The 23,806-nt window shown below is 42.0% G+C and overlaps 1 protein-coding gene across 3 annotated transcripts in view; it reads right to left on the bottom strand.

Annotated features, from left to right (window-relative positions):
- Nucleotides 1-23,618, bottom strand: part of TTLL5 (tubulin tyrosine ligase like 5) — a 126,053-nt gene extending 102,435 nt beyond the window's left edge. For all 3 annotated transcript variants that reach the window (XR_010721922.1, XM_066188532.1, XM_066188533.1), the window contains exons 1-11: nt 23,543-23,618; nt 22,911-23,040; nt 19,040-19,149; nt 17,141-17,223; nt 16,251-16,357; nt 15,602-15,732; nt 14,957-15,039; nt 12,907-12,976; nt 12,530-12,614; nt 1,175-1,276; nt 966-1,057 (exon numbers count right to left, since the gene is read on the bottom strand). Coding sequence is in view for 2 of the 3 variants with exons in the window: in XM_066188532.1 (XP_066044629.1) it covers nt 966-1,057; nt 1,175-1,276; nt 12,530-12,614; nt 12,907-12,976; nt 14,957-15,039; nt 15,602-15,732; nt 16,251-16,357; nt 17,141-17,223; nt 19,040-19,149; nt 22,911-22,990 (943 nt within the window). In the remaining variant the exon portion in view is untranslated. The remainder of the gene's footprint in view (nt 1-965; nt 1,058-1,174; nt 1,277-12,529; nt 12,615-12,906; nt 12,977-14,956; nt 15,040-15,601; nt 15,733-16,250; nt 16,358-17,140; nt 17,224-19,039; nt 19,150-22,910; nt 23,041-23,542) is intronic.
- Between the last annotated feature and the right edge of the window lie 188 nt (nt 23,619-23,806).

Genomic DNA, 23,806 nt, shown 5'->3' with positions numbered 1-23,806 from the left:
AACCTTGCCAGGCCAGACGAGGCCAGCACTTTTCAGCCAGCATTCTGCCTCCCTACGACCAGAACCAGATGCATCAGAGAAAGGTGCAAGAAGTCTTGTAATGGACTGTTAAAGAAATCTGCTTGCATTGCTCAATAGTTTACTTCATTATTAAGTGTGTATTTTATACTTGAGGTTGGGGTGAGGCATGGAGATGTATCAATATTAATAACTATGCATTCACAGCTTGCTGAACACATATGGTGCAAGGGATTGACAGCCATGCACACACGTGATGAAAAGAAAGTCTACTTCTGTCTTAAAGCCAGATTCAAACCCCATTCTCAAACATTTGTGTGTTCCTTGGCAACACTTGCAATATGGGCCATAGCTGCTATCAGTAATTCTACTGATGCCTCAGTATCACAGGTAAATTATTCCGTAAAGGATATACCCGGATTCTACTCTGCAGATGCAGTTACTCCCAGCAGACCTGGCAAAGGTGTGGAAGAGGGAGCTATTTTATATGAAACACAGACTAAATGAAAACACTCAGCAAAAACCTGAGCCATGGAAAGATGACACCACATCCAAGAGTCATTCAAACTGGCACAGTTGTCCAGAAGTTGGTCACTCATCAGACTGAACAGGCCATGGGAGCAGTAGAGGGAGGGAAGCTTTTAGAAGGAATGGAATGACCTTAAGAAATGGGAAATGTAGGTAAAATATTAAGAAACACACCCTGAGAAAGTCTCAGAATACTAGTTGCAAAAAGGAAGAGGTTAGGCCTTATCTCTGGGGATAGATCTGGGCCTTATATCTCTGGAATAAATGCACAGCTCTAGTGAGTAAGGAACAATGCTTCCCTCCACCCTGCTCTGGTGCTAAATGGGACTCACTGGGGTTCTTCCTTGACTTCTTAGAATTCACATTAGTGAGATGATCAAGATCCACCAAAGAAATAAAAGAACAAGATTTTTACTGACCTGCAGTGTCTTTCCCCTCTTGTTTTAAGTACCTCAGCATTGCACTCATGCTCCACTTGTTTCCATAATCCTCTACTTCAGGATCATCAGAGCTAAAAATAAATGAAGGAGATTGACACCACTGGCCTACCTCTATGGATCAGCATTAGACCAACTTAGATAAACTGACCCAACCTCTAAAGAATGAGTTCCATTTTCCAGCCAAGTACCTGACATAATCTCCACTCTTCTTGTTGACACTGTAGTTGGTTAGATGCATGAACTGGTTTTTAATGTTCTTGGGCGTGTGGTCATACCTCACTGTTGCAAACCTGTAAAGAGGAATAAAAATTCACAGCATTTCTTGAACAAGTGGCATTCTTGCTAGATACAGCAAGCATGTCACTACAAATCACAGACTACCACACAGACCACTCAACAGCAACACCTAGGGAGAGAATGCATGTAATGAGAGTTCATCAAATCCAAAATACAGTTTATCCTCAAAGGACATATCAAGCAAAAAAATAATGTAATAGAACGTGGATGTAATGTAATAGAATAGCTGCAGTTGGAAAGGACCTACAATAGTAATCTAGCCCAACCGCAATCATTTTCTTACACTACATGTAAACTTAATTCAATACATATTTTAGGCCTCAGACTTCGGAGGAAAATAAATTTTAAAAAATTGAGAGCAGAATCCAGAGCATCTGGTGGGTAGAATGACCAGTATGAGCCACTGATAATCACTACAGCTCATAACAGCAAGCATGTTCCAGTTCAAAAAACCTCCAAACAAAAACAAAAAATTAACAAGGGAAAAAAAAAACTTCACTCTGACAATCCTCCTGCATCACAAGAGCTTAAGATGCCAATGTCTCAAAAGAGATAAGGGGAGTAAGAAAAGGGCAGAGTCAAACACATGCTACCCAAAGAAGCCCCAGCAAGAGAAAAAGTATGTACCAAGGAGAGCAGAGTTAGCTGCATAAAAAGGGGAGAAGCCTCAATGCAGGAAAAAGGAGGCGGGATTCAGGAAAAATGGAAGAGGGAGAGAAAGTTGAATCATCTGGTTATGCAATGAAATAACGTTCAGAAAAGAACGTATCTCCAATTTTTTTCGTTAATACTCATCTCTCTTCATCCTTCCCCAATTACTTTCCATAGTTCGGAAGAAGCTGAAGTATTCAAAGACAGCTAACAAGTAACACCAAAACAAAACAAAAACAAACAAACAAAAAACCCCAAAACACACCCTTCCTTTAGAAAGAACCGCCAAAAAAACAAAGACCTTATTTCTCAGTTAAAACGATGCCACTACTGCCCTCATTTGGTAGCCATTTTGAGAAATACCTGTTGCCACAAGAACTATACCAGCAAAATCATTAAAATGCTTAAACTTATCCTTAAATACCCATGTGGAAGCAGGGGGAAAACTAACCCCCCATGATATAACTACTTTTAAATAGCCAGGTTAAAAGAGTGAAAAATATTTTGCACTTTATTTTTCTCAGCTTTAACTATGTATGAAGTCAGAGCAGCTGGCAATAAAAGCATTTGGAAGTCTGGATCCCCTTTCCACATATTTCCACAGCTTAAAGTATTTGAAATTCTTTTTGGTTTAACTGTAAGTTTCCTGGATTTAGCACTTCTGTTTGGAAAAGAGTGACAAAAGCCCTGTCATATATTTTGTTCATATTTATGATTTCATCATCTCCATCTTAACAATTATTTACTGGCAGCATACTACATTTGTTGAAATATACTTTCAGCAAGATCCTGGAAGTTACCGAGCATAATCAGAGAGCCATTTCAAGTCTCCCTTGGTATTTCCAAGCAGAGGGCAATTAGGTCCACCATGCTTTTCAGCTTATGCTTTTAATTTTTCATCTTCAAATAAGAGAATAGGAACCCCTGGCAGACACAGACAACACTCTCAACAACAGTATTTCTGTACCTTTAAATGCTTGCATTAGCTTCCTTCTACAAAGACATCCTTAACTATTAGGTGGATTGAGGTCCATGCTCAGAATTTTACATTTCCATGGGGACGGTCTATTCAGAAGACATTGCACTGTGTTGCAGAGCTCCCAAAGGTTTTTCTTTTACTAGGATGCTATCATCTTGAAGGACATCACGGGCAACTTCAGCAATGCACCAAAACCCTCCAAAACATTAAATTACTCATATCTACTCTGAAAAAAGCCCAAGCTTTAAGCAACATAATCTCATGCTTATTAATACATTCACCCAGAGCTGGTTTGACCAGCCTCATGCTAAGTGCAAGCCTGCAAATGGAAAATCCAAGCTATTTCTAGAGCTTCTATCAATAGCCTCTGGATGTCAGAATAGTAACAGACCAGAAGTAGAATGCTAGCAAACAGCCCACACTCCTTACACTTTTGTGCTTTGCACTTGCTTGAGATGGAGGAGTGTTACTACCTCTGAAATACCAGTCACAATTACCTTCAGTACTCTACAGTTCTACAGCTTTACAGAATATACTTTAATGTATCATTCTTCCACTGTAGTAACTATGCTGCTCTTCCACGACAGTTGTTCTCTCCAGGAAGGACAAGAGACTTGCAGGCTACAGAATGCCTTGCTTCAGCAGAAATTTACTGTTATTTTAGAGAAACCAAGGTCATAGGAAAAGGCCTTACAGTAATAGTGAAAAATAGAAAAAATTGAAAATTAGAAAACCTGATTTCTAGGTATTAAACTGAAATTAGAATAAACACTTGAGGGATCTCACAGTCTTTTAGAAGATTACTTCATTTAAGGGTAACGTTCTTTTCCAATTTCATTCTGGGCCACTATTAAGAATGGAATATATGTTACTTAAAAGATAAGGGCCAAGACCCTAAAAGCAATTCAAAAACTATATGCTAAGCAGGGACAGAAAATAAAGGGCAAGCCTTGTGTTTTCCTAGTAACAGAATTTACCACAAGCATATGCTTCAATATTCTGCACGAACTATTTTTCTAAACACTAAAGGCTTCATGCCCAGGTGTCTCATATTGCTATAATCCAGCCAAAGAGTGATGAAGGCACAAGTACATAAGTACAGATCACCATCTGCCAGGACAGGACTGTTTCTGAGCCAAAGCATTACTCGTGGATGCTGCTATGTGGGAGCCTGCAATCAGACAGGAATCCAAGAGTACTCCTAAACCAGAGGCTGGACTGTCCACACGTGGAGGCCCATCTTCAGCCAAAAAATGAGTATTTTATCCAGGGAAACTCATCTAAACACTACCTTCTGCTTACTAATACCATCTCTTCTTACTCTGCTTCAAGCAACTGTCATTTTCCCACACTGTGATCTGCTCCTCTCCAAGTTCTGGACTACTCCATAGGCCTTGCAATGCAGAGATCCACCACATTTAACAGGTATTGCTGATAAAGTGTGTGTGGGCTGAGTGGTTCAATAACTAGATTTACACTGCTTTCAATTCTTAAAAAAAAAAAAGAAAAAAAAGGTAGAATTTTGCTGTAGGACTTGTCAAGTGAAAACAAACTAGGAAAAGGTAAAATTTTCCACTATTAGTCAGACAGGAAGGTTTTCTGCCACTTCAGTGCATTCTTCTGTCCCCACTTCATCTAAACCAGCAGTTCTTCTTATTGTTAACAATGTGAAATATTATGCGGGTAGCCAAGAAAGGAATGGATGTCTGTTCTGCATCCACCATCAGAAGAGTATCAAGTCTGTTTTGGCCTGAATTCAGGTTTGCTTTCTCTAGAATACAAGTTCTAACCACCACTTTTCAAAGCTGAATGACTGAACTTTCTTTCACCTGCCAATGTACTTGGAGAGAGTGCAGGAGCAGAAGATGCAAGAGGAATCATCCTCTCTGACAGCATTAACCTGGGTCATCTCTGAGATACATATTACACAGAGATAATACACTTCACAGCAGTAAGAATACAGGAAGCACCTCCCCATGTCCTGATGATATGTATTGCTCGTATTCACTGTCGAAAATGAACTGCAAGTGATACTAAAGATACTCACTTTCATTAACTTGTTTACCTGGCCTTACTGCAGTCCCATTGTCTCAAAGATCCTCCCCTTTTAACGAATCTTGTCCTTTTAAAGTCTGAGGAAAGGGCTAAGTTAAGAAAATGAAAGACACATTCTAACACAGTATACAAGAGATTAGATTCCAAAGCCTCTAGGAAGAAATACTATAGAACTTCTACCCAAAAACTACAGCTGGAAATAGGAAAGGTTAAACTGACATTGACTGTGCATTGTTCAGTTTCCATACTAACTGCTGCCTGTAAACACAGCCTCCCAGGCAGAAGTAGCTGCAATCATATTGGGAACAGTCCTGGCAGCCTCCCTCCCTTTCACTGCAGCTTCTCCTTCCCCAGGAGGACAGAGGAGATGCCCTTCATTTCTGAATTCAAAGCTCAGAATAGAGAAGTGATCCTCATACATTCCTCTGTTCTGATACGTCTGCTCATGTCTCAGCTGGTCCCAGCCAAGTCTCACAGGCATATTCCAGCTTGGATGAAGGCAACAACCCATTCTCTATACCAGTAACTACAACACTGCTCACCTTCCCCAGCAGCACATTTCCCTTCCCTCTGGCTGTACTTCCTCTTGGAACAGAGAGGAAGAAAGAACAATCAAAAGCAAGCAGAAGGGTGGCAGTAGCAGCAGCAGGTAGCCTGGGCAGCACAAAAAGAAAATTAAGGGAAAACTCCTCACTAATTGTTCCAGACTCCAGAACTACTCTCAACCTCCAGACTAACAGTATAACACCTAAAGACATCCCAGCTCTCTGCCTCCCTGTCATGCTTCAGATTCACCTTTGGTATTCAGATTCTGACAAATTCCAGTATTCCTTCCCTTTCTTGTAAGAGTTCATTAAAAGCCTAATAACCACACTTAAGCTCTATCTGCAATAGGTAACCTCCACAAGTGCCATACAAGCTTCTTCCCTGCTCACCTAGCAGTCTACAAAATATCTCAGAGTTCACACTGAAAAATCCCTAAATCCACCACACCAAACTTTGGCCCTTTAGCCACATCCCTACACCACCTTAACCCAAACAACTACCCTTTTACTGTCGCAGTTTCAGGCAGGACACTACCCAAGGAATTGTACAATGCTCTTTGCCTTATCTCCAGCATTACTTCAAGAAATTAATTAACCACAAGGTAAAGTTTGCAAGTCATTTCAGAAACATGTAAACTGGGTCATTAAATATTTACAGAAGATGTTACATGGTTTTGCATGAAACTTGACAGCTCTGGAATGCTTATTTGAGGCATCTAGTCAGAGCCTGGGAAAGGAAGAGGAGAAGGGAAAAGACTCTGGAGTGGGAAGAAGGAAAGAATAGTTAATCCCTCTTCTCTCAAATGAGTTCTACAAAAAAGCACACGTTATGATAGACTTTTCCACAACTGCACACAGAGTTCCTGCATTAATGTCCTAGAAATAATCAGTGTAGTGCTTTTATAAGCACGCTTCTCACATTTTACACTTGGAGTCACTTTCCCAGTCCCTCATTTCTCCCCATGCTTTAGACTTTAGCCTCCCTTTTAGTCTATTAGTTGCCACTTTGTTTAGGGAACACAGCTCCCTTACAGTACAGGACAGAAAACAGAAGTCTAAAGACCATCACAACCCCTCCTACCTCCAACATTAATGTTTCACAGCATCCATCTGATATATCAGTTAGTAATCAAGTATGAACAGGAGCTAAAGCTTGTAAGGGAATTACTAAACATAAAAAGGAGTTTTGGTGATACCTCTATGGTGGCAGTTCCTCTAATCAAAGCTGAATAAAATTACTTAAACAGTTCTATGTTAAAGAACAAGATCCAGGAGCAGTTTTACAGATGTCTGCAGGAACAGGGAGGAAAATAAGGACTTTTTTTAATCTTTTCACAACAAATTTGCATGTTTTCAATTTATGCATTGCCATTAACAGGATTTTGAACCTTCAGAGCACAAGAAAACACCATGAGGATAACCAAGCACTGGCACAGAGAGGTTGTGGAGTCTCCCTCCTCGGAGATATTCACAAGCTTTCTGGACGTGGTCCTGGGCAACCAGACCTAGATGGCCCCACCTGAGCAGGGTGTTGGACCAGATCCCTTCCAACCTCAGCTACTCTGTGATTTGGTGAACCTCTCATATTCTGTTTCTCACATTCTCTAGTTTCTCATTGTTCAGACTGTCAGCAGCTTTAACAACTGAGTTGACCAGTTTTAACAACTGCTTAGTAGCCGTCCCGTTAAGCACAACAGTAGGGTCATGTAGTTATACACCTCAGTGATTCAGTAGCTATTCACCTCAGTGATCTGAACCTGATTATCTTAATTAAAAAGTAAGAAAGCAACATAAAGCCTTCTGGCTTGATTGTCTATCCACTGGCCTGAAGTCCAGCAGGTACATCTAGTGAATAACACTGCTTCACAGCCTCTGCACAGGGCAGTGTCTACTGAAGTGGCTGTAACCCAGTCCCAGGTCTCCATGCAGAAATAAATGAGTTGCACTTTCTAAGGAGCAGAGGCTGCTGGGCAGAGGTTACTGCAAGACGGATGGGGCTGCTGCAGCTGGCTCAGCCAGCTCTGGCCTAAGCACAGCCTGTGAGCTAATGTGAATTCCTTGGCACAAAGCAAACACCTGAATTCTTTGGAAACCACAGGAATCCAGCCCAGAAATGGTGAATATCCCAGAGGAGCCAGTGTCAAACAGGAAGCCAGGCTACTGAAGGAAGGGTGTCACAAGGCTCAGGAGGCAGCATGGCAGCTAGTGGCAGGTGCTGCGAAGCCCAGCAGTCTAACCCCAGAGCTAACCCTGGCGTCCCACTGGAAACTCTCCCCACTGCTGCTCCTTGGGCCTTTTGCAAGAATGTTTGCATTTCAGCTCAGTTTTGCTTCTTTTTCTCTAATTTATTTTTCAAATTCAGTGCAAATCTGAATGACAAATTCCTGATGGTCTAAGACCCTTCCAGCTATTCAAGCTCAGAAATAGGGCTGTCTAAACATGGCTTAGGAGAAAAAGCAGTCTATCAAGAAGTCTCCCCAAAACAAGGAGCCATTTCATGATGAATTCCCCACACTACGTGTCGAGACCTCATCGTGCCTGCAGGCACCAAGCAAGGGAGGTCCACCAGGCTCCTTTCTGTCCCACACACAAGGAGGGCAAGTAAGACAGGAGAGAGAACTAGCAAAACAGGGAAGGCTCACAAACAGCACAAGCTATTCCTGGCCCTACGTTCTCTTCAGCTGTACTTCAGGCACAAGTCAGGCTTGTTATTCTCTACTTACATGAATGCCCCTCCAAAAACCAGCATAATCCACCAATTCAGCAGTTGGCTCTAAGTGAAGCCTTGGGACTACCACATAACTGGGCTTGGTGAGTCACCTTCAGAAGCATGTCAAAGTTTATAATTAAGACTGTAGTTTATTAACAATGTACCTCTTATTCAAACTAAGATATAAAAGGTATGTCAATAAATACATTACATCGCCTGTTTTGGAAATCTCAGATAAATAAAACTACCAAGATTTTAATGTATTATCAGATGACAGAGTTATCCCCTCAGGCAAACCTGGACCAAGCTTGCCATGACCATCTTATTTTCCAAACCTATACCTTCATTGCAAAGGTCCCAGCTACAATTCTCCAGGCTGTGATCACAGACAACCAATCTAGATTATAACTGTCCGTTCCAGTTACAAGTTCCTTTAGTAACAGTTACAGTTTCCTTTAGTAAAAAAGTTACTAAATATCTGCCAATTTAACAGATGTATGGCAGCACACTGTGTCTATTTTTTTTAATATGTACTAGAAAATGTTCAACACACTTTACAATCCAACAGGAGGATCTTAAGTCACTCAGTGCTGCTTTATGTCTTACACGCAGCTTCAGTCTTGTTTCAAGCCTCAAGTAAGAGAAAAAAATCCCCACCCCACTCCACTCCCTCCAAACAGATCACTGAATATCTCCAAATTAATCTATTAGCAGCATTCCTTCTAGAGGTCCATCAGGCACAAAATATGCAAGGAGTTTTGACAGAGTTCAAGGGAGGATCAACTAGAAAAGTTGTATTGTAACAGAAGATAAAAACAGCACATTCACTGACACCACTCTTAATAACTCTCCAGAAGTCTGACAGTCGATTTTGTTCACTTGAGGCTCTGTTCCCCTTATACAGCTTATTCCAGATGGAGTGGGATGGAAATAGCTAGAAAATGAACCTACTCAACATCAGTGCTTCCTAAGTTCTGTTCAATATTCTTTTAGCGGCTTTTAGATGGGAAAAAAAAACAAAACCAGAAAAAAAAAAAAAAACCCAAACCCCCCCCCCGCCCCCAAAAAACAATCACCACAACACCCCAACACAAACATTTTGAAGTCATTATCTTCCTGAAAAATTGCATTTAAAAAATTAATAAAAATGAGAGAAACAACTTTGGCCAGGGCAAACCAAATAGTTTAGTACTTCCAGCACAACAGCTGAAGGCTTTATTACACGCATCTGGGTATATACCCTTCCCATCTCTTTCAAATGAAACTTGGAAAGCAAAATAGAAGGTATGAAAACATTAGGTCCACAATTTCTTACTTCTCCTCGGCTCTGAAGCCTCAAATTCCACTCTAGATCATGTCATGACAAGTCTAGCTGTGTCAGAAGAAACAAGGCCTAAGGAAATATCTAGTCAAACATCACAAATATTTGTTAGATCAAGTCTGTTCCTTGTAAAGATCATTACATCTTATGGTTTCCTCATAACACTCCTTTTCTAGTAGAGGCCACCAAGTTTACCGAAACAGTCTGGTTCCTCTTGGAATATGCAAAGCATAACACTAGAGAGGAACATGACCTTTCAGATAGACTAAGAAAATAGGAAAAAAAAATCAACCACCAAGCTAGGTCATCCTTACTACATTTCAGAGACTATCTGCCTTCAGAAAGCAAATTCAAAACATGGAAGTCCCCACAGTGCACCGCAAGCACTAGCTGAAGATCCAAAAGCAGATTGCTTTGTTCAGCTGGTATTTTTCACCACAGATTGCTTCTATACCACCTTTGAATCCGGACCCTGACATTGCCTCCCAGTTCTCTGCTAGAAATTGTTTCTAACCTTAAGCAGCATGGGGTTTTTTCTTAAGTAAAGTGTTAAAAACAGCTTCTATTCCCCAGATTAAAACATTTCCCTCCCCCTGCAGAGCTAAACTTTTGTCTCAGCTTTAAACCAAAGCATTATACATGAGAGGCAATACAGTGCTGTCTCCCAGCATGTAACTCACCCTGTAAAATGAATGGATGGAAAAACAGCTAAATAGGAAGCCATAATCCAGTAACTCCAGGTTCTCTACCTCTCACCAACTGAATCTGCAAACGCAGGCTATGGGGAAAACGCAAATTGCTACAACTAAGGACCACTAGTGCCATCTGGAGGCCACACAAAATAGTCCATCTAAAGTTTTATCCGCCTCTGCTCACCTTGAGCGTTGTCCTCCAAAGAGAGCTTGCTAGCATTTGCAGCATGAACATACCAGCTGTACAGCCACAGTGGATGGGAAAAGCTTAAGGATAATTAAAGACACTGTCTCCAATAAACTTACAGCTATCATGTGAAAGCATTCAACTACAAGTCTTTAGCCATAAGCTGACACCTCAGCTGAAACTGCTCAGCGGGCAGTTGAAGTTTAGTAACGGAACAAGAGCTACTCACCGTAGCCCTGCCTTATCTCTCTTGGAAGAGAGATAATAGCTCATTATTTCCATTTCCTCTACACCTCTTCCATAGCTGTACTGGTAGAGTGGACCATACTGCAAAGCAGCATTAATATACCCAGTGCCACATTTAGTCTCCATATACTATCTACCTCTCACTGAAGGCTAAAGGATGGGATGCAATTTGAAAGAAAGGAAAACTTTAATTAGTATTCCTGTGGTGTCCTGTAGATATATGTTCCACTTGTCATGTGTGTCAACACCATGTGAACCAGATTTGATTCTAGTTTAAACAAATGGAATCTAAACACACATAAAACTGCTAAGAACTAAACTAAGAACACTGAAAAGTGATTTGCAAGTATTGCTGCCAGATGGGCATTGAGAAGATGGGCATGGAATATTGAGAGTCCAGAATTGCTGAGACTGATGTTTCTGAATGGATACCCAGATATGCACTTCCACACTCTTACCCTCAAGCAAAATATATTACTCTACTGGCAAAAATGCACACTTATCCTCAGAGTAGAATACTCGTGTTTATACAGATGGATTTTTCTAGAAGTAAACTCCTTTGTTACAAGATCAGCAGAACCACCTTTAAGATATTAATGATGGTGCAAATCCTATTTTTGAAGGCCTGCTATGTACTGCTCGTTCTGAGAACATGCTGGGATTCTACACTACCTTGTTTCCCTCTTCACTTCCCAAAAACATGCAATACTAGCAGGTAACAGTTTAGCTGCCAGCTCCCAAGAGAAAAGTCTTGCATGACTGGCACATTTAAGGCCTTTCGAAAGTGAACATAGCTGCTAAGCTTTCCACTTATGAAGACAAGCTTCCCCTTTCTGCCTCCTTTTAGGGGAAAAAATGTGTTCACATTATCTTCCCAGGCAGAGGCACATCACTACACACCTGAAGGGCGTTCATCCATATAATGGATATTTCTTGTGGAATCATTATATATGCATTCTTTGGGATTCATTACCTTCTTGGGACAAAGATAATTTGGATTCAATATCTACCCAAGTCAGAGCCATGTCAGGCATGAACCCTAGAGATACTCTGAATACATCAGATATGCTTGTAAGAAAGATACAACATCACTTAAAACTGTTGCTGAAGACAGTTGTGTGATGTTCTTTTCCCAAACATCACTACAGTTAAAATTCTGATCTGTTGGGAATTCAGAGGGGTGATTGCTTCAAATCCATTAGTTACTACAGACAAATATTTTGCTAAACTTCTAGGACAAAGAAAAACAGGTATTTTTGGTAGGCAAGTATTGATTTTAGGGAATCTTAGGTGTCTCTCATGACTTACATACAAAGGAAATTTGTAATCTTGCAGGGTAAAGAGTGAACTAGCCTAAAACCACTTAGCAGATACTGGAGGAAATACAAATGCTGACCTAAAATTTAGAAGAGTCATTGAAATGAATGAGTCACTGAGCTCATTCATTAACAGGTCTCCAACTACCTTTTTTAATGAAAAATTTGAGAAAGCTTGGATTCACTTTCCCTTGGAGAACTGAGAAGAGGCAGAAAGGTACCAACAACTACAAGTTTCAATAACAATTTAGCCTTAGGAATGAACACACCAATGATGATTTGTTTGGTCATTCAACCCTTGATAGCTGAAAACTTGCTTTATTAATTATATAATATATATATAAAATCCCTCACTCAAGATCCTATAATCTATACGAAGAAACCTGATGGGACACAGCATGATGAAGTATCATCTATTTAAACTTTGCAGAATTCCCCAACTGGCACTTTCCTCATTTTACTATTGTTCCAGGAGTAGAGAGGCAAGCCAAGAAATGACTGGATCACCAAGTGCAGGTACTGAAAAGGAAGACTTCTCCCATACCTGGCCAATCCTTCCTCGTAGAGATAGATGACAAGTGGATCATAGGATGTAACCAGAACATAGAGACGCACATCGAACTTGAAATCTGAAATACATTTGTCAAGAGTCAGTCACAACAAATATCTTGCAGACATCATAACCAGTTGAGGAATTTCAACAGACTCAGAGCAATAAACTATTATCTGCTGATGACACAGGTGCCTGAAACTATCCCAGTTGAAAAGCTTCCACATTTTAATGAATTCTTTAGTTACATTTGTCTGATGCTAGACCAAGCTAGACCACTCAATTATTCAACTAAACTCCTGAAAAGCTTGCAGAGATCGTCAGATGCAGGGTTGGGGGAAGGGAGAAAAGCAATTCCTAAGCACACTCACCATCTATGAGCAAGGGATTGCTGATGTAACGAGACACCAAGACGTTGTCTTCCACTACAATTTGGTTTGGCTGCAGAAGAACAGAGAATTTAAGAGTGAAAAACAGAAGATGTAAGGAATAAGAAGAAATTACATCAAATCCACCATTTTTTTCTCCCTCTCCCTCTTAAAGCCACCCTGTACTAATAAGTGCATCTGGGGAAGGCAGAAATAAAATCAAAAGGAAAAACATAACTGTCAGTCACAACACATTTAAGGTAATTAGATCCTAAAGAGAAGTCTAGGAATGATTACATTGCCGAAAAAACCTGCTCATTAAATTTTCCAGTAAAATACTCAGAGTAGCATACAGATTAAACAGCCACATGGCAATGATGTAAAAAAGGCAGGGAAAAAAAACAACAAACCCTCATATCTAAGAAGTGACTGCTACTCTGCTTCTCAAGAGTTTACCCAAACACATGGAGAAGGGGTTTAGAAGACCCAGGATGGAGTATATAACTACAGTTGGTGAAGTCACAACTGAAGAAAATGACTCAACTTGTGATCTTTATAACTACATCCTGGGCTGGTATACAGCCTTTTTGCCTATCTTCTACTGAATCTCAGCTCACAGCAGGAGCTCCTGTATCCAAAAGAAGCTACACTTGTGGGTAAGAACAGAAAGCTCCAACTATGACAAATACACATGGCAAAGTTATAGGATCTGTTGCAAAAGCTTTTACTTTTTGCTGTATGCAAGGCTCTCTTGTAATCAGCTTCTTGCACAACACTTTCTTGCCTTCAGTTTGCAAAAGAGGCAAGAGAATTACAGGATTCTGCCTTTATTCAATTTTGCATCTTTTCAGCCACAACACAAGCATCATGAGCAGAAAACCTAAGCATATAAAATGCTTATACAGAATGTGAGAGAACAAGCTCAACTTCCCTCAGAATATCACACAGAAGTGACACACTGTTCTATATAGATCAGGGAAATGCAAAGGTTTGTAATTTGTTTGGAGGGTTTATTGTTGTTTTCAAAAACTTTTGTGATAAGATTCTGAAAGACATTCTTTTAACAGCATCACACTGAAGGAAACTGACCTGTGGGCCAAACCAGCTGCACTGTTTCTCAAACAAAATACACAAAGGGATACTGGTCCCAGAAGGGTATTTTCCCCAGGTCATGGCCAACTGCCATGTGAGCCTGAGCTCATTCCTCCCTTTCAAGCAAAGAAAAAACTGAGTGTAGCTCTGGAAATACTTACCTCATACGTTTGGCAAATTGGTCCCTTATTTTATGGGAAATGATCCAAGTAGAGGACAGATGAGGCAGCATGACCCCTTCAGGGCAGGGAAGGCTAAAGGGGTTTGAATAAGTGAAAACAAAATGACTCAACAGTCATTTTGCTGTTGAGCAAAATTGGAATCCCCTCATGCATTGGGCTCCAGTTCAGATGTATTTGTTACCTATGACAACTGCAAAGCCCACAAAGAGCAAAAGACACTAAAACCAGCACATTAATTTCAAAGAACTATCTCCATTACACCTTAGGAAGGCCACACTCACCTTCAGATAGCATAGCTTTAAGATTGATACACTTCCTACTCTATCAAGGTTCATTTAAAATGGTCTTTTCCATGGGGAAGTGGGAGACAAGGGGTCTGTTTGAGGACTGTCTAGGTCATACAGGGAAACAACTAAGGAGAGTTCTGGAAATCTCCACAAGGTCAGCCTACCATCAGCCACAAAGAGAGCATGAAGCAGCACACATTCCCAACTGTCTCAGGGAGTATAAACTTGCTCCTAATAAGCTAAGACTTGAAGGTAGATTGCAAGATGAGCACAGCATACAGAGAGAGAGACTGCTTTTGGTTACAGGCCCAGGCCCACAGGCCCAGGTAGGCCTTCCAAGCTGCTCAGGGCTGTTGAACTGCTCACCAATATATGGCTGAAATTTAGAGTAAGGCCAGTGTCCAGTTAGATGCCTCCATGCCTCTTGCTTAGAAGTCAACATAGTTTTGAAGACAGTGTTACAGAAGAGCAGTCCTTTTAGTGAACACTTACATTATTTATCAGGTAGACACCTCGACCTCGGGAAGAGGCCACAGGCTTCACTATCCACGGGCCTCTGTCCTTAGAATAGGTACCTGGTTAAAAGAAAACAGCATAAGTCTGCAACATTTTCCATTTTGCTTTTCAACAGAGGAGCAAGAATCCAGAATGTTGCCTACAGTAAACACTTTAGAGAATTCCACGAACAGATCAAAGTCTGCTTTTCCCATGTGCTATTTCACTCCTTTGGAATCACTGCAATTATTACAGCCCCTCCCTGAAGCCCCCTCTGCTGCTCCAATAAATTCACTCTTCTACCCTATGCCTCCTTCTGGAACTGCTTACTTCAGTACCCCCAGGCATTAGGCAGGGGTATTGTGAAGCTCATCAACAACAACACTCTGCACATAAAAACCCCTCCATTTTGGAGTCTTAAGCCCACATCAGCTTTTTGAAAACTTACACAGGCATGGAGTAAACAGCAGAGTATAAATTACAGAAAGAAATCATGTGGACCTTTTCTACTGTCTTCCCAGCTTCCTCTAATTTTGTTGCCTTAACCACTGGCATGATCAAAAGGCTACGATATTAAAAATAATTCCCTTCCCCCCCACATCCCATTATTTTAAGTTTGGGCATCACCAGCCATTCACTTACTACAGAAGTCCTGGAACTCTGTCGGGAGGATAAAGGTCTGAGGTATGATATGGAATGCCTTGAACCCATGGGCTAGCTGCATTCGACAGACATTCTTGTACAGTCTGTCCTTTCGTGTCAGTTCATACGACCTGGAGTTCCAAAACAAGAGACTGTATCTATTTTTTTCCCTGACATGACAGCAAGCCTTTGTCCTAGCTGCTGAAGCATCTGTAGCTTTGTCAGATGTCTAAAGCCTAACCCACAACTACTCTCAAGCTTTACTACCTCTACCTTATGGCAATATTAGTATCATTTGTGGCACTTCATGCAATTCCCAAGACAGACTGAAGCACAGCAATCTGTTATAACAGTGCTTAAAACTTTAGCTGGGGACATAGGCCTAACTAAAAACCCACAGTCACAAATAATTTATCATCAAATAAAGAAAATAAAATTAAAAACTTGGGCTACAGACAAGCATTTTAATTCATATACTGTTCCCCAAAAACCCCAAAGACCATTAAGAATGAAGACAGCATGTGGCACTGGCCCAGTCTGCTGGGATTTTACAGTGCCATGTATACTCTATTTTTGGGGGGGTTCTATGTTCAGATTTTTTGCAAATTCTCACAGAGATGTTCAACAAAACATGGTATCAAGGCCTTACCGAGGGAAATGATTGACTTTCTGAACATCTGTAAGGGTACGCAGCAAGCAGGGCTTCAAGTGTGATCCTGTCCACATGAGATTATAATCATTGCTATTAGGGTGAACCTAAAAAGCAACATAAAAAACACCACACACAAAAACATCAAACTAATGAAAAGCAACACCACTTTGTCCCTAGATCTACAAGGCCAAAGCAAGCCTAGTTTAGTCTAGTCTCCTCTACTATCTCTAATATAAGGTCAACTCCAGCCAAACTGCTGCCCTAAGGTATTCCTACGCTGGGAAATAACCATATCAAATTTTTCTAAACAAAGTTGTGGAACTTATTTTCACAGACAGTTTAAACACAGCCTGTAAAGCATTTTAAATCTCTTCAGGAAACCTGTCACATCAATTCTTTAATTGCTGTTATTCTGAAAAAAAATCTACCCTACACATCTCTCAAATTGTCATTAGCTGCATACAGGACATTTTTTAGAGCAAGACAGGCACTAGAAGAGAAGTGTGAAATACTACATCAATACTTCTGAGAGCTTGTAAAGGCTGAGAAATTAAATCCTTCAGATCTTCCCAAGGGCGTGACGCTTTAAAAGCAAAAAGAGAAAAAAACACATGAACAAACTTCAGCATTCCTTTTTCCCTATTTTTGAGGGCTTAAGACTAATGAGTTCTCCTTTGAGAGAGCAAAATTACATATTTTCAGTCTGACTAGAAGAGTACATTAAAAGACAAAACCAAAAACCTCAAGAGGGCCCACAGCAACTTCCTGGTTCTAACCCTGCAGAGTTAAAAACAAAAACCAAACAAACAAAACCCACAAAAAATCCAAAAACATTATCATCACCTCCCAGCCCAGCACAAATCAGATTAGGACCTCATTGCACTCACCTCATGGAACCCATGGGCAGACAGAATGCTCCGAACCAGCCGGCTGTCTGTCCGCACAATCTTAAAGGACATGTGGAAGTGCTCTGTGAAGAGGCAAAGAGACACAGGATTAGAGTCTGCACCTGGAAGAATATACCAAAGTCACCCATGCTACCAAAGAAAAGGACTCAGACAGTACAGCTGCACTTAATTCACAGAGAATAGCAGCACATAACAGGCAAAGGGAGATAGGAAATGCCAACATCAACATCACTGAACTGACTTACATCAATCCTTAGCTATAATACAGTAGCATCACAGAACCCCATCACATAAAAATACAGCACAGGACAGCCTAACAAATACCCAGATTATTTTTTAAAAAACATTCTATTATATAGACTGCTTTATAACACGCCAAACAATTTCAGCTTTCTTCTCTATTCAATATTGGTATTCCTAGCTAGAAGTAATCATGTATAATGCCCCTCATTGACATGGCTAGCTTATGTGATCACTTTTTAGACCCTGAAAACTCAAAATAAAGCACTGAATTTTTGTTTACACCTCATTCACCTGTACCAATCTTCCAACAAGCAACTGCAAATACAGTAAGAAATAAATTAAATAGTACAAGGAACTAAAAAAGATAAACTCACTATGCAACTAGAAATTCATAAAAACAAAGGCAGTAAGCAGCTCTGGAGGTACAAGATAAACCAAAAGCAAGTAGCAAGACTAGAGGTCAGTTGTAATATAAAAGGATGTGGCAATTCAAAAAAGACTTCAAAGACAGTAGAGAAAGAAATTGCAACGCTAGAATACAGAACTGCCTAGAAAATGTAGTTTACAAATTGATTCAAACTGAGAATAAAAGGGTGAAGATTAGATTAAATTTCAGGAATTACATTCTATCAACAAAAGTAAGTCAAAAAAGTAAGAAGTATCATAATCAGGAACAAGACAGAGGTGGAGAAAATTTAACAAGTTGCACTATTCAGAAGTAAACTTGTTAAACCATGTGAGAAAAAGTAGAAAAGACCTCACGCTCCAGTAAAAATGCGAGTTACAATTACCATCAGCTTCTGGCACCATCCAAGTACGTTTTTAACTCACATGAAAAGGATCAGGAGTTTCCACATACAAATCACCTTCTCCACCCCTTACCCCAATGAGCCAGAAGCATTTCTACTTGGATAATATATTAGAAACTAAAGCACCAATTACCTAAGAAAGGAAAAAGCAAGAGAAGAAAGAAGTGTCAGCACCTTCACATAAAGAAGCTGAGTAGATTTTAGCTTTTCTCCAACTCAGCACATCCAGAACGAGCTCCCAGCTGTACACACCCATAAGTACTAACTTTTCAAATCCAAAGTGACTGCTCATAACAACCCAGCCTCTTTAGAGGCTCTCCCTTATTTGACACTAGACAGGTTTGGTCTCCCAGCTCAAGTGCTGCCAGCAATCATTTTGTTTATGATCTTCTCAGGGTTGTGAAGCTGTAGACTCAGAGGTTCGTCACTACAGCTTATTATTGTTCAACAACTGTGGGGCTGGCTGCTTTATTTCCCAGTGAAATACTCTCAAGACTCACTGCAATGATTGATTTTAAGGTCTTACCTATGGTGAATTTGTATTCTGGTTCTAAGTTCTAGCATGGCCTCCAAGTTCAACTTGCAAGCAGACAGTTCCAACTCAACACACATCAGGGCCCAGTGGAGAGACAGACACCACAGTCCAAAGACATAAGCATTCACCAACAGATTAAGCATATCTGAATGTCTCAGTGGTCAGAGACAAGAGAGGATTCTAATTTCTTTCCTATCATGTCCTCTTCCCACCACAAAGTGAAGAGAACATCAGGTAAGAGACTTTTACCTCATGCCTTCAAGCCAAAAGCTGGCACATAGTAGCACCTACCTCCAATTAGACGGAGGTAGCTGTCCTTAGTCAGAATGGCTTCAGCATGAAACACCAAGACAGGGACCCGCCTGCAGCCACCACCAGTCCACCTGATACATGGATGATCCCTGAAACGACAAGACAATCAGTCTAAGCAACTGCTGAGCTTCACACATAGAGCAGTTACAGTAACAACACAGCAATTCTCCATACTTACCCACCTAGCCTGTGGACAGGACATAAGCAAACATGCTGGGGAAAATAGTGGAAGATTAGTGAGGAGGACTGTAAACACACCTAAGTGACTTACAGCTTTGGTGTAGAAAAATACATGGGACACTTAAACTGTTGTCGATCTTTGTGTGTTTCACAAGTAGAACTGATGACAGATAGCACAGCACTGCAACAGACTTCAAGGCACCCTACCAAACACGCTTGAGATTCCTGCCCTACAGTGGGAAAGGTCAAAGCACAGTGGTAAAATACACCAGCAAGAATCCCTGAAAAACAGGTGTGAGCAGCAGCTTCAGTGATCCTCTAGCAAGGATCAAGTTCCACAGTGCCTGCCTCTCTGCTTGCGTGCCTCGTGCCTCTGATGCTGCTTTGGGGATCCCCCAGAGAGCAAGGTATTGAAAATAAATTTATTCTTTGCATTTCAGCCACAGTTTTACGGTTGTCCCTAAGCCCTGCCTGTGCTGACTCAACACACACACATGCTAGGCATCTGTGGTGGTTCCAGGCTGTACCCTGGCTAGATGCCAAGCACCCACCAAAGCTGCTCCATCATTCTCTTCCACAGCTGAGAAAAAAATTACCAAAAGATTCACGAGTTACGGGCAGGGAAGGATCAATCACCAACTACAGTCACAGGCAAAAGAGACTCAACTTGTGGAAACTAATTGAACTTACTACCTATCAAAATCAGAGCAGGATAATGAGAAGTAAACCAAATCTTTAAAACACCTTTCCCCCCCACCCCTCCCTCCTTCCCAGGCTTAACTTTATTCCTGAATCTCTACCTCCTTCCCCTCAGCATGCAGGGAGGGTGTGGAACAAGGGTTACAACCAGTTCATCACATGTTGCTGCTGCCATTGCTTCCTCCTGAAGAAAGAGTCCATACCCTGCTCCAGCATGGGGTCCCCTCCCACAGCAGACAGTCCTCCACAAACTACTCCAGCGTGAATCCTGACCATGGGCTACAAGTCTTCATGAACTGCTCCAGCATGCATCTCTTTCCACAGGGTGCAGTACTTAAAGGAAAGGCTGCTCCAGCATGGGCTTCCCACAGGGTTACAAGTCCTGTCAGCAAATCTGATCCAGGGTAGGCTACCCTCTCCATAGGTCTGGAGGTCTCTCCCAGGAGCCTGTTTCAGCACAGGCTTTCCATGGGATCCCAGCCTTCTTTAGGGCATATACCTGCTTCAGTGTGGGGCTCTTCCTACGAGCTGTAGGTAGATCTCTGCACCCCCACAGATTTTCATGGACTGCAGGGGCACAGCTACCTCACGATGGTCTTCACCATAGGCTGCAGGGAATTCCATCTCTGGCACCTGGAGCACCTCTGCCCTTGGTGGCTGCAGAGCACTTCCTGTCACATATTCTCACTCCTCTCTCCTCTGAGCGCTATTACCCCCAAGCAATAACTTTTTTCTCATCATAGATATGTTACTACAGTGGTGTTTCTACCATCACTCCTGGGCTCCATCTTGACAGTGGCAGCTCCATATTGGAGCACTGGCTCAGTCAGACACAAAGGAAGCTTCTAGCAACTTCTCACAGAACCCACCCCGTAGCCCTTCCACTACCAAAACCTGGCCACACAAATGCAATCCAGCACTTTTGATACTCAATTACAAAGGGAATCTTCCTCTTTCTGAGTTTGTCTTGCCAGTCCAAGTTCTATTTAATCCTGTTTAGTTCTGTATTTATTTTAGTGGGTATAATTTAGGAGAGGACTCACGAGCTTTCACAGCTACAGTTCTCTGAGTTTATAGCCTGAAAACAAGATCTATAATTCATGATAAACCACAATTGCTGGTCTCCACACAAGCAGACCTTGCAATGCAGGTTCCAGCCTCCAATTTTAGAACTGCAGATCAGTGCAGTCTGCCTGGCTGTAATATTGCAGTTTAAAGTGCACAAAAAAAAAAAAAAAAAAAAAAAAAAAAAAAAAAAAAAAGCGCACTAATGCAGAGTTTGAGAGACTAGAACAGACTTGGCTCAACACAGTGGATAAAGCTGTGTATTCTTCCCTTTTAATCCCTGTCAGATACAGTGGAATTCAAGGAAAGAATTACAGAATGATGCCCTCCAGTGCACCACTTAAGCTACAGGCTCTGAGATGCAGTGATCAGTTCTGTACAAACCAACAAGACTACACTGGGAAGTATCATCTCCTCAGAGGAATTAAGGACACACCAAAAAAAATTAAGACCTGTTATATCAAATTCTAGGCTCACACAAAGAAAAACTGTCAACCTCCCTAGGCAAATAAAACCCTGGCTGTTTATTAGCACTGCACGAGGAAATTAAAAACATGAAAAAGTTAACAGAAAACAGAGACTGAGGGGTTGGAGAGACATCTCTACACTAACAAGAAGGAATATAAAGACTGACAGACATACAAACACATTTGTCTATAGAATATGAAAGATCATTGTCTGCCAAAGGTTTGGAGAAGATACACAAGACAAAACACTTCCAACACTCAGAAAAAAAGCAACAGAGATAAAAGGGGCAAGTATCTGATGCTAGGACAATGGCTCTTAATGGTAGTCTTGGCCCTCTTAACAAAGTTACTACCTTTATCACCCAGACAAATTCACAACACTCCCACCTGTTTCTGATATCTCTAAAAATAATTTTTAAAAGAAATCTGCAACTGGGGTGTAATTAGCTATTCAGACTGGAAGGGACCCAAGAAGCTTCCAGAATTTACACTACAGGCCAGAGCCTTATGTAAGTGGAAAAGGAGCTGAGGCAACAGGACAGGAGTTTATACTAAGCCTGTCCTGAGGATTTGCAGCAAGGCTCAATCCTCCAGGTGACAGTCATTCATTCCTAGCATGACCCCCGGTCACTTGATGCAGACATGCTGCTACAGTTACTTTCTAGGTGAACTTAGTTCTGGACCTTTCCATCCATGAGGATCTAGCAAATCCAAGCCAACCACCTGCTACAAAGCAACATCCCTCTAAACGTCTTAAGTCACTGTAGTCTGCAGCTAGGCACTCAGTCACAATGTGCTCCCAAAAAAACCCTAACAGGATACAATGAAGTAGGTCCAGGTGAAACAAAAGGGATTCTGCTATGGGAAAGAATAAGGGAGCAATTCCTTCACAAGCAAAGCTAAAAGAAGTTACTAAACAAAGATGGAACGAACATTATGCCTCATTACTAGTAAGAAATATGAAGTCTAGTAGTTGAGTTATCAGAAGAAGTTTTAGAGAAATGACATAAAACATCATATATCAATCTACTTGTACAGATTTCTAATCTCCACAGCAGTAAAAGCTAAAAAAAAAAAAAAAAACAACAAAAAAAAAAAAAAAAAAAAAGCCCACATGACAAAAAAAAAAGAAAAAAAAAAAGAAAAAAATGAGACAGATATCATCAAAACATTCCTATTTTAGGAACATGACAGAAAGAAATCCATGAAACTATGGACTTTGGAGCAAACAAAGAACAGCTGCACAACCAACTCTGATGAATGTGGTGGTATTTTAGGCTGCAGATGTAGGTAGCCTGCCCATAGGCTTGAGGCCCAAACAAATCATCTTCCCCTTCATAGGTAGGAGGGTAAGAAATGCATCTGTCTTTTCAAACAGCCACAGATCCACCAGAAAGCACAGGGACATAGAAACAGCTCAGAGGTTTTTTTCTACTTACTCCAGTCCATCTACAGCATCTTCTTCCTCCTCTGAGGATGAGCCAGTTTCCTCCAGATCTTTAGCCATCCCAATTGGCATTTCCTCTGGGAGCTTTCATACAGCCCAGTCCTAGCTGCAAGAGCAGTTACCTGCAGAAAAGATTAAATGCAGGAATGAACAGCTACGCAGGAGACAGTGAGAGGTATCAGGTAACTACCACCTCCCGCCAGTACGTATTTCTCACAGGACTATCAACAAGTCTGTTAAACATTTGTGTTCTGTCAAACATCCCCTCCGAGACACGAGAGTGCAGAAAGACGCATCCACCTTCCAGCAGATTATTCCGCACCTGCCCGTGAGATCCACTCGGGCGCTTACCGGTAACGCGCGCCCCTGCCCCGCCTTGCCCCGCAGACCCACGCCAGGCCGGCCCGGGCGCAACGGGAAACGCCCGCCAAGACCGCCCCGCTGCCCGAGGACAGCCGGACACCATAACGCCTCCACCGGCGCAGGAGCGGCCCTCCGGCCCGGAGGGGCGGCTACGGCCCGGCCTACCCGGCGCCAGGCCAAGCACGGCGACCTCCGCCGGCCCCAAAAGAAGCAAGAACTGCGGCGAGCGCCTAAGGCAGCGGGTCCCCGTGCTAGCCGTACCTGCCCCCGCACGACTGGGCCGCGTCGAGCCGGCCGCACAAGGCAGCCCCGGCCCCTCCCGCCGCTTCCCCGTTACTACAACAACCGACGGGCGGCGGCCCCGCCCCGGCGCGCAGCGGCCCCCGGCGCCTCACTGCGCAGGCGCGCTTGACTCCGCCCCCTGCCGGTGCTGCCACCTGCTCCCGCGAGGTGGGCGGGGACTGCAGCGGACCCGCCTCCCGCGCGGCGAGAGATCCCATTGGCGAGAGGAGGTCACGTCACGTG

This window comes from Chamaea fasciata, unplaced genomic scaffold (assembly GCF_029207755.1).
Source record: "Chamaea fasciata isolate MVZ Bird 193981 ecotype frontalis unplaced genomic scaffold, bChaFas1.0.hap1 SCAF_7, whole genome shotgun sequence".
NCBI lineage: Eukaryota > Metazoa > Chordata > Aves > Passeriformes > Sylviidae > Chamaea > Chamaea fasciata.
This window is presented reverse-complemented; position numbering and strand designations above follow the sequence as displayed.